Source organism: Condylostylus longicornis, unplaced genomic scaffold (genome assembly GCF_029603195.1).
Source record: "Condylostylus longicornis isolate FDR11 unplaced genomic scaffold, ASM2960319v2 ptg000163l, whole genome shotgun sequence".
In the NCBI taxonomy this organism is placed as follows: domain Eukaryota; kingdom Metazoa; phylum Arthropoda; class Insecta; order Diptera; family Dolichopodidae; genus Condylostylus; species Condylostylus longicornis.
Window position 1 is genome coordinate 1255140 of NW_026578131.1, and position 13685 is coordinate 1268824.

The 13685-nt window shown below is 22.8% G+C and overlaps 3 protein-coding genes across 4 annotated transcripts in view; 1 reads left to right on the plus strand and 2 right to left on the minus strand.

Annotated features, from left to right (window-relative positions):
• The window catches only part of LOC129616254 (atrial natriuretic peptide receptor 1), a 54366-nt gene extending 50657 nt beyond the window's left edge, over nucleotides 1–3709 (plus strand). For both annotated transcript variants that reach the window (XM_055531810.1, XM_055531809.1), the window contains exon 9: nucleotides 289–3709. In XM_055531810.1, coding sequence (XP_055387785.1) covers nucleotides 289–2011 — 1723 coding nt within the window. In that variant the 3' untranslated portion in view covers nucleotides 2012–3709. The remainder of the gene's footprint in view (nucleotides 1–288) is intronic.
• A 1230-nt stretch (nucleotides 3710–4939) lies between these two features.
• On the minus strand, nucleotides 4940–6258 carry LOC129616235 (B9 domain-containing protein 1). Its single transcript, XM_055531765.1, has 5 exons — nucleotides 6108–6258; nucleotides 5894–6002; nucleotides 5744–5826; nucleotides 5416–5643; nucleotides 4940–5116 (listed from the first exon to the last, which is right to left on the minus strand). The coding sequence occupies exons 1-5, from the start codon at nucleotides 6160–6162 to the stop codon at nucleotides 5019–5021; spliced, it is 573 nt and encodes a 190-aa protein (XP_055387740.1). The 5' UTR covers nucleotides 6163–6258; the 3' UTR covers nucleotides 4940–5018.
• Nucleotides 6259–7144: 886 nt separating this feature from the next.
• LOC129616210 (GTP-binding protein Rheb homolog) lies at nucleotides 7145–9200 on the minus strand. Its single transcript, XM_055531716.1, has 5 exons — nucleotides 8963–9200; nucleotides 8749–8820; nucleotides 7885–8092; nucleotides 7670–7799; nucleotides 7145–7596 (listed from the first exon to the last, which is right to left on the minus strand). Exons 1-5 carry the CDS (start codon nucleotides 9009–9011, stop codon nucleotides 7507–7509), a joined length of 549 nt encoding a protein of 182 aa, XP_055387691.1. The 5' UTR covers nucleotides 9012–9200; the 3' UTR covers nucleotides 7145–7506.
• Nucleotides 9201–13685: the final 4485 nt, after the last annotated feature.

Below are 13685 nucleotides of genomic sequence, written 5' to 3' on the forward strand. Positions count from 1 at the left end.
AAATTTGATTTTTTTATTTCTAATATTCTTTAAAATTATCTAAAAAAAAAAATTTCGGAAAAAAAAATTTAAACTTTTTAATTTTTCTTTCTACAAATTCTTCGTTTGATCTTTCTTAATTCGCTTAATTTTATGTTTCCTTCTTTCTTCAAGTGTTTAGTTTTGAAAATTAATTTTTTTTTTAAATTGTTTTTTCTTTTTAATTAAATTTTAATTTAAAATTTATTTTTATTCTTTATTTTATTTTTTTTACAATTGTTATTTTTTCTTTTTCTACAAATTTTACAGAGAAAATGAAACTGGTAACATTGTAGATAATTTAATGAAGCGTATGGAAAGATATGCCAACAATTTAGAAGGATTGGTACAAGAAAGAACACGTGATTATTTAGAAGAGAAACGTAAATGTGAAGAAGTTTTATATCAATTATTGCCAAAGAGTGTTGCAGCACAGTTAATACGTGGACAACCAGTTCTTGCTGAAACATTTGATCTAGTCACTATATATTTTAGTGATATTGTTGGTTTTACAGCTATATCGGCTGAAAGTACACCAATGCAAGTTGTGCAATTCTTAAATGATTTGTATACGGAATTTGATTCAATTGTAAATAATTTTGATGTATATAAAGTTGAAACAATTGGTGATGCTTATATGGTTGTATCTGGTTTACCAATACGTAATGGTACCGAACATGTCAGAGAAATCGCCCGACTAGCACTAGCTTTATTAGATTCAGTACATCGTTTTAAAATTCATCATAGACCAAATGATCAATTGAAATTACGAATTGGTTTACATTCAGGGCCGTGTGTTGCCGGAGTTGTTGGTTTGAAAATGCCACGATATTGTTTATTTGGTGATACCGTTAATACAGCATCAAGAATGGAATCAAATGGTGAAGCTTTAAAAATTCATATAAGTCATAGTACAAAAACACTGTTAGATCAATTTGGTTCATTTATAATGAAAGAACGCGGCTTAGTACCAATGAAAGGTAAAGGTGAAATGAGAACATATTGGTTAGAAGGTGAAAAACTACCAATGATAACTGATGCCAGAAATTTTTTAAAACAAAATCATAATCGACGTAGTGCTCAAAGTTTATTAGGGGGTTCACAAAAAAATATTGTTTTAAATTCAAATAACCTAAAACATAATTTTGATTTAAGTAATAGTCATTCAATGAATAGTGATCCAAATTTTTCAATAACAAACCCAGCATCAACACCTACAGGAACAACGTTAGCTATCACAAATTCAATCAATTTTGATGCTGCTGACAATTTAAATTCACCATTGAAAATGAATGGTAAAATTAAGACTGATAATTCATCAACTTCAAATGTATTTGTTAATAATCCTAATGAATTCATATCCAGTGAAATTAGAAATAAAATTGATAATAATATTGATAATATAAATCAAAATGAGGATGAAAAATATTTTAATGATTTAAGTTTAAATATTTTAAATAAAACAACACCTAATTTAAGAAATAGTAATGCTGATTGTAACGAATGCATTAGTGATAATAACAAATTATCAAATAATATTACAAGTTGTCCAAATCAACAGCAACAACGTCAGCAACTATCATCAACACATGAACTACCACATCATCAACAACAGCAACAACAACAAAATCAACAATCGAAAAATTTTTCTAGACAAAACTCGCAAACAAGTGGTCCCAACAATGATAATGACGATGATAATAATCAACAAGTTGAATTAGGTATTGCGGTTGATCATCCAACATCATTTAATAGTAATAACAGTAGTAGTTGCAGTAGTAATAATCTAATGGTTACAAATGATAATAATTGTAGTGAATGTAATTTACTAAATAAAAATTATTGTAATAATAGTAATTGCAATAATAGTGTTAATTTTAATAATATTGTTAAAACAAATAATATTAAAAATTTAAAAATAATTTGTAATCCGAATGATGATAGTGTTAGCAAGAGTGCTAAACAACCATTACTAGCAAAAATTAATACATAGGAATGAATTTTTTTTTTCGTATAATTATTAAAATACATCATATATATACTTAAATATTATATAATATTTTAAAATAGTTTTTAATCTTAGGTATAAAAAAAATTAAATAAAACTCATTATTGTGAAGAAAAAATCATCTTAAAAAATTACCATTACGAATAATAATTCATTAAAAACTTTTTTAAGAAATTTACGTATAATATTTTTTTATTTGGATATTTTAATGAAATCAACTTTTGAACTGAAATTAAAACTGTATTTTAAAATAAATTAAACAATTTAGTTTTATATTAATTTATTTCGTAATTGCTTTATAAATAGCTCCGTTCAATAAATGTTTGCAAAAATATTTTAAATCTTTGGTTTTAATTCATATTTTTTTGTTTCAGTTTGAATTAATAAAAAAAAAAGAACATTAATACAATACTTAATAAAAAAATATACTTGAAGAAATTTTATACCCTAAAGTAAGCTAAAAAACTTTAACTTATAATAATTTTTTAATGTGGATTTACATTACTTTTGAACCAACGGAACAGAGGCCCATTTCATGTACATTTTTGCAAACAATATTAAATAATACAAACACTCATCATTTACATTAAATTTTGACAACAAAATATTTATTATATATTTTTAAATACAACCAAATTATTAAGAGCGTAAATTATGTAGATTTTGAGTATAAACGATCCGTGGATGTACTTTTAAGTTATAATGAGAAAAGTCTTAAAATGATTCTTATAACATTAAAACAAAATTGGATTTGCATATTTTCGAAATGAGATTTAATTGAAACTTAAAAACAAAAATCTTAATAAAAATAAAATAGTAAAAAGCTGGTTTAAAAGCAAAACTAAGTGCAAAGAAATTTTTGAAATGACAACCCGTAATTGAATTCTCATACAAATATGTGGTGTAAGCATGCTGTATAGTATTTTTAAGACTTACAAAATATATGCATTTAAAATAACTTACCTTAAGAAAAATATTAAATAAAACATATTTATTTACTGTTAGTTTACTTTAACTGATAACGTTTTCATTAACACTACTATTTTAATATAAATGCTAGCACTTTTAAAAAATGCTGGCTTGCATATTTTAGAGAAAAGATACTCCATATTATATTTAGATTTTTTTTAAAACGCAACATACTCTATAGTTCATAAAAATGGTTCCAGAACCTTAAACACTGAGAAAAAACATTTCTATACTATACATAAAATGACAGATGCTACTTTTTTTTACTATACGTATATATTCCACGTAACATGGGAATATGAAATAATTCAGACATGCACTGAAAGTTCTAAATTAAATTTTAAAAGTTCTTTCCCGCATGCTTACAAATCTGTTAAAACTGAATATTTTTTTTTTTTGCAAATTTAGAACATACTCGGGTAAATCTTTAATATCTATTTATAATTTCATATTTTGACGATTTTGCATTTTAGATTTATCGAACATGCTCCATATTATGACTTAAGTTAGAGTTGAATTATTGAAAAAGAAACAATAAACTGCTTCAGATTTATATTAAAAATAAATTTCGTTCAACAAGGAAAATATTTGAAATTACTAGAAATAAATTTTATTCAGAATATCATAAAATCAAATCAAGATTATCGCAATGATTGAGGAAATTTTATATTAAAAAAAAAATTAATTCAATAAATACAAAAAATATAAACTTTTGTAAATAGAAACAAGTACATATATTAAAACAAAATTTGATAGAAACTTTTAAATGAAACCAAAGAAATAAATTATTTTAAAATATGTTAAATAATACTTGTTAAAATTATAATTTTCAAATATTAAGAAAAAAAATTGTATTATTAAATATACACAAAGTATAGGTGTATAATTTATTTAAACTTATAAAACAAAAGTGAATACTCAAAGTAAAAATTAAATTCATTAAATTTCTAAATTATTAAATTTAAGAAAATAAATTTAAATTCGAATTTTAAAAATTTGTACAAAGTTCAATTTAATAAAGTAAATGAATAAATGCTGTTAGTTAATATTTTAGGCAAAATAAAATTTCCATTAAAATAATTAAAAAATGTTTACAAATGATTGTTTTTAGTCTATATTATAGTAGTATTAATGTATACTTAAAAGCTGAATTCTAAATTTTTATGTTTTTTATATTAGAAATGTTAACTTTAATATGTAAATACATACATACATATATGATTTAAATCTAGTCTCCACAAAAAATTTTATAATCTAAATTAATTATTTTCAAATTATTAGAGCTTATTTTTAATATCGGGAATTTTCGATAATTATTCAGATAAGCACTTAAAGCTCTAACTTATATCTTTAAACTCTTTTTTTTTTTTTGCATTATTACAGATCTACAGGAACTAACTAATTTACTTTTCCAGATTTTTCTATGTGATTATTTTCCAAGTAAAAATGTTTTTAGTTATTTTATTATTTTAAAATGTTTTAGAACTTTAAGCGAGCTACGATTTTCGAACGTGCTTTTTTTGTAGTAAAAATATTTTTAACCCTACCTACCTTTGAAAATTTTGTAGTTTTCTTAACTTTATTAGAACTGAATTTTCGAAAATCCCGATTAAAAATTAAAAGTAAAATTGGTAACTTAACGAATCCAAAAGTATGTAAATATTTTTAATTTTAGCATTTCAGTATTATCAAATATTGTATATTTTTGTATTTAAAACAAAAATTTAAAACCTTGTCCTACTAAATTTTTGTTAATTTTTTTTATTTCATAGCAAGTACCATGTTTGTATAAATAAAAAACTATCTTCAAATAATTTAATAGTGCTTAATGTATGCATATTATATTCTTGATTGTTATAAAGACGTAAAAAAAGAAGAATCTTTTAAATTTAAAACGGAACATAATTACATTCTAATAAATCAAAGTTAATGACGGAAGACAAATTTATTAATAATTAAATAATATAAAATTTGATTTAATTTCGTCTTATTATTTTATTATGTTTTCCTTTACACCTTTGTTTTACTGAATTTTCCCTGAATCATAACCCATTCTATTTGAACCACGGGACATCGTTTGTAGAGACAGAACTAATTCTCCGTAAGATTCAACTTGAAGACCTTAAAAAAATATTTGAACATTTAATAAATTAGGTTAAAGTTAAATAAAAATATTCGATTTAATGAACTGAATGTGCTATGTATGTTTGTATTTGGAAATCTAAAGCGATTTTGATTTAAATCTCCACAAACCAAACAACAAAGAATTATGTTTGGCAAAATTTTTAGCTTTTATTAATCTAAATCTTGGCATTTAGCGTATATATGTACTTATTCTTAAATGAGTAAATTTTAATAAAAACTTGAAAAAAAAAAACATTTCTTAACAATCATACACATAGTAAAGCATTGAATGTCACCTTTCGTTTTAATTCCTTCTGCAATTACCTCCGGATTTTTCAATTCAGGATTCTTGCCAGTTATCCAAGTGCTTAATTCCGCAAGTAAATTTGAGCATCTTGGTATTAAAATTGGCGTTTTTATTTTTCTTTTATAACCAAATATTGGAACATGAATGAGAGCATAACCCAATGATGTTTCAGCTCCCCAAAAATTTTTCCCATAAACACAAAAAACTAATTTTGGCCCTAAAAATATTTCAACTATGATTTCTTATAATGGTCTATCAATAATAACAAAAAGTATTTAAAAAAGAAAACGAAATATTCAATTAAAATACATTCATACATCCATATGGGTTTGTAGATTTATAAACAAATTCTATCGGCATATTTAAAGTTATCTCTTTACAACCCCTTTTGGCAACTGAGCTGATAAAAAAGACAAAAAAGGTAAGTTTATATTTTTTTTATACAGATGCATTTATTTTCTTCATACCTTTGTGAAATACCATTTTTTAATCCACTAACATGTTCCCAATCTTTTCCTGCAAATATTTCAAAACGACAAAACACTTCCGACGCATTAGGTCCCATAGGAAATGCAGCTACAAGAAAATCCAAAAATTATTGAAAAATAATTAGATTTAAATCACAATTTATTCAAATATAATTCAAAAATATTTAAATTAATTATTCTAAAATAATCTTACCATATTCAATTTGACCAGTAACAAATATATGAAAACAGGAAGCAACTTCTTCCATTTGGGATTGCCTATTTTAAATATCGATATTTTTATACGTTTTCAGCAAAACTACCACCATAAATAATATTTCAGAAAAGTGTTCTTCGTTATTTCGTTTCCATATCAACGGTTTGCGTTTTCTGTAGTGTGAATAAACAAATGCCATGAACATTTATTTACATGCATTTAGATATTTAAGATGCAATTGAAATAGAAAAGGAGACATCTGTTGCCATTTTACTACAACTCGTTATGAACAAAATACATGTTAACATACATATTATATACATTTGTACATAAACATTGTGGATATGAGCTTTTTACATTTTCTAGGCTTGCCAAATACATATTTTTGAAAGCGTGCATTTATACAAATTAAACTTTTTTACACATTATAAATTTCAGTAAATTCAACAAAATCCAATCAAATTTTAGAAAATATACATATAAAAATGACTCATAAACGTACATAGTCAGCCATGTTATGAATTTCGTTCGTAGTTCTGAAATTCAGGAAATTACAAATATGTATCATATTGGGTGTTTTTGAAAATACAGTTCTTAAGATTAATACTGCAGATCTTTAAAAGCTCTACGTTTAATTTGTTCATGACGCTTTAAAAGCATTGCAGCTCTAACCATAAGAACACCAATTATAAGACTTTCAGTTCTTAAGAGCAACCTGTTTTAATGAACAACATAAGTTTATACCATACATCTTAAATAGCTTTAAAATTTTTAAAATAAAAATATCTTCTATAGTATATGATAGATATTAATTTAAAATTGCTAAAAAACTGAGCCCATAATCCAACCCAGATATTTATTTGCAATTTTTAAACACTTCGAAATAAAACTACAATTTTTAACATAAATTTCTTGTTATTAGATTGATTTAAATTAAAATTGAAAATATTTCTTTCCAAATTATAACTATATTTTACTAAAAACATACAAATACGTTCTGCATACGTACATATACATTGATTGTTAAAATTTAATTTTCCACTATATTTATTCTTATTGCGTTTCAAAATTTTTTTATCAAAATAAAAAAATTAAATTTTAAAAATTATTTCAAAATTTTATTAAAACGAAATAAAGCAAAAATAAAGTGTAATATACATATTCTTTTAAGTAACCATCTTAGAAATCATTTTAATTAATTTCAAAAAAATAATTTTACAAAGATATGTACGAAATTTGCACGCAGAAATTTTTTTTTCATTTTTTACAATGAATTTATTGTTTATTAAATCTTCCTGTAAACATTGTGTGTTCAATTTTGTACTTATCTAAGTAAATGTTATTTGTTAAACATAAAAAAAAAATATTTGTAAAAAAAGTTATACAAAGAGTTGTTTCATGAAATTATACAACTGCTTTTCTCTTGGGAATTACCATTTTCCTTTTCAATTAAAATTAAGAGGCTGTGAAATATATCAGCAACAGACTAAAATATATAAATAATGATTGAAAACGTAAGTAGCTTTATTTATTGTATTTTTAAGAAATGTATAGCTTACTTCATTCTGTTTAGCAGATGTTTCCAAAAAAACGGCTTTCCAGGATTCGGCCAATTTTCTACCCTCTTCTGTTGAAACGGCACGTTCTTGATGTAAATCAGTTTTATTTCCTACTAAAACTACTGGCACACTAAAATTTAATTATATAGGTGAAATGTAATGTATTTAGGCAGTATTGAATATTTATACTAATTTTACGAAAGAAAATAATTTACTTTGATTTTCCCATAACATCTAGAAGTTTTTGATAAATGATTTGAATAACTTCAAAAGATTTTTGACTTGTTATGGAATAAACCAATACATAGCCATGGAAGTCCATACTGTATTGTGCTGGGAATATACTATATTCATCCTGACCAGCAGTATCAACGAGTTTAACTTCATAGTCTTGTGAATTAACGCGAGTTACTTTTGTGAACGCTAAAAAAATCAAATGGTTAAATAATAAATTTAATTTAATTGCGATTATACATATATTGTCTTACAAAACTCCAAAAAAATATATTAGAATAATAACAAGACTTGTCAGTAAAAAAATTTTCTTGTTTTCCTTAATCTGTGTCTATAGATAAAACGTAATAACAACATTCCACGGGGTCAGTTAATTTTTCCAACTTGTAATTACTATTGATAGGTTTGTTTTATTTTATTATATATTAACTTTGCTCGGGTGTTTAATCACTTTAGAGATTATTCGAAAATTCTCACATTGAAAGATAACGAAAGAATAATGTTTAAAGCAGAAAAATTTCTAATTGTTATTTAAAAAAAATTTAAGTGATACAAATGATCTCACAAAACGAACAAATATTTTGCGCATTAAAATACATACAAAGAATTGCGTAAAATAAAGTTTAGTCTCATATAGGTAAGTATCCTGAGTTAAACAGCTTTAAAAAATATAGAAACAGCAAAAAAAAAATAAACTTTGCAATATTTTAATTTTTTTATTAATCGAAATATCAAAATTGAGTTTTAGGTAAGCCCAAGCAATAATTTTTGGTACTTGACGATTGGAAGTTAATTTTTGTTTAAATTTATGAAATATTTAATTTATTTAATGGAATCTTACTTACTATTTTCAATTGTTGGATCGTAAGAATCTACGAATTGCCCTTCAACAAACTGTATACTCAATGATGATTTACCTTGTTTCAAAAAAAAAATTGGAATTGAAGTTTAAAATATTGTATTATATTTGAAATAGTAATATTAGCTTTAAGTTCTTCATTCTTTAATTTTTCCAGCATGCATAATGATAAATCAATGTGAACTTTTGATAGTACTCACCAACAGATCGATACCCCATCATGGCTATATTTCTTTCTTTAGGAGGCATTCTTTGATATTAATAGTATTATCACAGCAATTGAATATTTGTTAATTAATATGTTATTTGTATAAAGCACAATTTTTCCACTTTTTGATAAAAACGTCTTCTAAATTTTCTTTTTGTTAAATGGTCAATACTTCCACGAACTGGGATTATGTATTTTCCTATTGTGTACTATTACTATTTAACATTCACGTCAACCTGTATTTGACATTTACTCTAGTACAAAAAGAGTCATATGATAGAAAACAAAGATGTCTGTATAATATGAAAGTTGAATATTAAAAAACTGCCGCTTTCTTTTATCGAAAACAAAGTAAAATTTTCAGGAGTTGCCGTATATATAAAATTATGTATTCAACTTAATATTGACTGCACATTGAAACCGCAGATTTTGAATATTTATCTGTCAAAGGGTAAATGTCAACAGAAAGTTTATTTGTTATGTACTAAAAATATGTTAATCGTGTCCAAGATAGGTAATTTATTATAATGATTATCTGTTCAAGATAGAAATATAACAACATAAAATTGAGAGAAATATGTGAGCTACTCATATAATTTTTTTACAGAAAAATATACCATGTGAAAAATTACTCAAAAATTTATACTCGAATTTGGGCAGACTTGTTATTTACTTAAAAAATTTCAGGCATACATAATTATTTTAAAACAAATAATAATTCACATTTACTTTAAAGCAAATAAATATATATAATTTAAAAAAAGAAAGTTACAAAATTTTTTGGATACTTTAAATCATATTTTGAATATTTATTTGGAATTTATATTTTTTATACATTCGAACATTCGAAATTTATTTGAAATTAAATAAGTGTGTATAAAGTGTGTGTAAAAACAAATTCAACCCAATTAAATCAAAATTTTTTTAAATCTGTTAAATTGAAGAGTGTTCGAAAACATCTCGAATGGAATCGGGGCAAAAAATTTGCTTCAGCAAATTTTTTTGTACATATTCACGAATTTGCTAAATCGAATGAAATTGAATGTTCGCCTTACGTTCTGAATACATTCTGAATACATTATAAATTTCAAATTTCTTTTTCAAAGGAATATATTTTTTTTACTTAATTTTACCCCCCAAATGACGTTACGGGCCTGATCGTCTGTCTGTATATTTTACTCAAAAAGTTTCGTGAGAATAAGTTATTACGAAAAATGCGGATAATGTGCAATATGCCAACAGGGTAAAAGATAATCGGTTGAAATGAAATCATTTGCAGACTATTGGTAAAAACGACCATTTTTGTCCTCCTCTTGAAATATGTATGTACAACCTGATCGTGTATTTTGCCTTTTTACTCACTTTTTATTCACTTTCAAATCAGAATTCTCTGTTTTTTCTAATGGATTTTCTAATCTCGCGGCGTTTTTTTAAATATAATTGTTTTTAAATAAAAACATAATTTTCGGTGGCAAAAGTACAATGAAAAATGAAGTACATAAATAAATTTTTTTCCCAAAATTTTAATAATTTTTAGAGATGGCAATACGAAAAACATTTTTAACTGTCAAGGACACTGTGACTCTATATTTTAGCTTCATTTTGTTTTTAAGAAAAACAATAAGACTAGCTATTCATATTTCATTGTACATCCATGCATAAAACATTAAGAATTGATAACGTTTTCAGATTGCAATATTTCGGAAAATAACTTCAGCTTTGTTGCCTGATAGATATACATATGTATATATCATTAGTCCAGGGATTAGATTTTTAATCAAAAAGTAAATGGCAATTGTATACCGTTATTTTCGTTTCTATTAATTTGTAGTGCTCTAATTCTGAATTATTACCAATGGTTGATAAAAATAGTTTTACGAAACTTTATTTTAATAAAATACATATTTAACTTTAAGATATTTATTGAAACTCCAACATATGTATGTATATAAACTTTCCAGAAAAACTATTGGTTTATTTTTGTCAAATTTTTTGCAGCAATAAAAACTTTTTAATGGCACTATAAACAAAGCTAGTAGCTCGAAGATCATCGGACTTCTCAAAGGAGCCACCCTTTGCGTCCCTTTTGAGTGAATTTGCATATTTTTTTAAAAATTTCTGAAGCCAAAAATATAATCATAATATAATCATTTAAATGAAATAACATGTTTAAGATGATAATTTTTAATTTTTGTCAATTTATTTAACTATATGAATATAATATATAATTTTTAATTACATAATACAATGAAATTAATTAGTAATTAAATAAATAATTTATTTTTAATCCAATTATATTGTATTCAATAAATTTAATTAATAGCGTTTTATTAATTGTTTTTTTCTTGTTTTATTATTTTATAAATGATTATATTTATACTGTAATTTAATATTTAGATTAATGTTAATGCAAACATATTATATATACATAAAAATATGTATTCATTTATGTAAGTATTGTTGTAGATGTGTAGTATCTTATAAATATAATTTTAGTTTAACGTAATTTTTGTGTGATCTTATTTTTTTTTTGTTTTAATTCTGATATTTTCAACACTATTTTAATTATTAATTAATATAGTAAAATTTTGCTTTTGTATGCTTTAAGAATTCTTTGTATAAATGTTTTAATTTTTTTTGTTATAAATATATACAAATTATTATTTTTTTTTAAACAACATCCATATAAATTGCATGCATTTGCGAGGATGTGCACATTATATAACATGTTTTTTTTATTGTTTTTAATTTTATAATTTTAATAAAAATTCTTTAATATTATTTTTTTTTAGTTTTAAAAACATTAGTAGAAAATGTTTATAAATTGTTTATTTACTGTTTTCATATTTTTCTTTCCAGCAATTATTCAATTTTTTTTTTGTTGCTTATTCTTTTATCGTAATTTTTCTATAATTTTGTTCTTACGTCATTAATTAATATTTACTACAACACTAGCTTTTAATTTTTTTTTAACTTTATATTAATAATTTTTAATAATTATTTTACTTTTTAATAAAAAATTAATTTTTAATACATATAAATAAAATTTTCAATTTGTGACATTTAATTCATACAAATTTATGTTTTACGCTAATAATTTATAAAATGAAAAAGAATTAAACAAATAGTGTGAAAATTGAAAAATTTTAATGTTTATACTACTCAAGAAGGATCAATAGCATAATTCTATTATGATTACTTACACATTGATTATCAATGTCTATATTATTTTTATAAATTGTATAATCTTAATATAATTCAACTTTTGGTTAACATGCAATTAAATGTTTTATAGGACTTAATTTTTTTTTTGCTACAAATTGCTTTTTTTAAGTAAATATATTAAAAATTGAGATTTTTTTCTAATACCAGAAAAAGAAAAAAATATGTATGTATATTATATGAGTGAAAAGAATTTCTAATAAAAAATTTTATTTCCTCGCAAAATTAATATTTTTATGTAATATATTTTAAGAGTGCATTTTTCGAACATTGTTCTAATTCCTTCCAAAAAATTATTAAAACAGATATATTCCTGAATTGCTTATTTGAATTTGAAATTTTTGTTAAACTTTTTAAACTCCTTTTTTTCTGTTAACGCCTCACATTTACTTAATACACAGAAAAATAAAAAAATTTTAAAACTTCATTAAAAGATTTTCTTATTAAGTTAAACAACTTTAAAAATATACATAGGAAACTTTGGGTCTATATTCAAGAAATCAGTGAAGAAATTATCGAAAATTTAATGTTTAAACTTTGTCAAAAATTTGTCAATTATTGCAATTTAAACAAAATTTGTAATTTTATAAAATAATTTTCCATTATATAAAATTATATGAATTTTTCTCTATATAAAAAGAAAAATCCTTAAAAAAATACATTAAATACTTAATTCAAATCGTTTATTTAATCATTTTTAATACATTTTCTAACAAAAACAATAATTAAATGCTAATGAAGAAATCAATTATAGTTAAAATTAAATTTCTCAAACAAGAGTAAATATTTAAATAAAATCGTTGAAAATGTTACCCATTTTTTATATATTTTGAGATCAATAACATGATATATTGAAGTAATCTTCAATTTTATGTAAAATATTAAAATTTATAAAATTTGCGAATGTTTTTTAAGTTAAAATGTAAAAAAATTTGACTAATTCTAGCGATTTCAAAGAATTTCGTTAAAAAATATTACGTAATTTAATTTTTAATTTCATTAAAAAATATTACGTAAACTTTAAATTTCGCAAAAAGTGCAAAAAAATTAGAATTTCAAAAGAAAATTTTACTTTGATATATGAAGATAAATAGTACGTAAAAATTTAAATAAAGATGTTATATTTTCCCTAATTACAATAGTTTAAAAAAAATTACGAATTTTCAATAAAAGCTCGGAATGAAAAAATTAATAGGATCGTTAAATGTTTTGTAGGAAGGAGGTTCATCTTTCACACTAGTTAATATTGTATCAAAGTTTTACATAATATTATAATTCATTTTAATTTAATAAACAAATCTATTTTAACATGTTTTAGTTACAATTATTTTATAAGGAAAAAGAAAAACTTTTCAACTGAATAAGCAATAAATTGATGTTAATTTTGAATAAAATTTTTTATTACATATAAATATTAACTTTTTTTCCGTCAATTTTTTATTTAATTATTTAATAAAGCAAACAATTATAACTTTTATGCCAATTTTAAAAAT

What these genes read in the sequence shown, in the direction of transcription:
- LOC129616235 (XM_055531765.1), bottom strand. Translation starts at nt 6,162, where the DNA reads ATGGAAGAAGTTGCTTCCTGTTTTCATATATTTGTTACTGGTCAAATT. An exon ending in AAAAATGGTATTTCACAAAG is followed by an intron (nt 5,827 to 5,893) that starts GTATGAAGAAAA and finishes CTTTTTTATCAG; the next exon opens with CTCAGTTGCCAAAAGGGGTT. An exon ending in ATCTACAAACCCATATGGAT is followed by an intron (nt 5,644 to 5,743) that starts GTATGAATGTAT and finishes AAATATTTTTAG; the next exon opens with GGCCAAAATTAGTTTTTTGT.
- LOC129616210 (XM_055531716.1), bottom strand. Translation starts at nt 9,011, where the DNA reads ATGCCTCCTAAAGAAAGAAATATAGCCATGATGGGGTATCGATCTGTT. An exon ending in CGATCCAACAATTGAAAATA is followed by an intron (nt 8,093 to 8,748) that starts GTAAGTAAGATT and finishes TGATTTTTTTAG; the next exon opens with CGTTCACAAAAGTAACTCGC. An exon ending in CATCTGCTAAACAGAATGAA is followed by an intron (nt 7,597 to 7,669) that starts GTAAGCTATACA and finishes TATATATTTTAG; the next exon opens with TCTGTTGCTGATATATTTCA.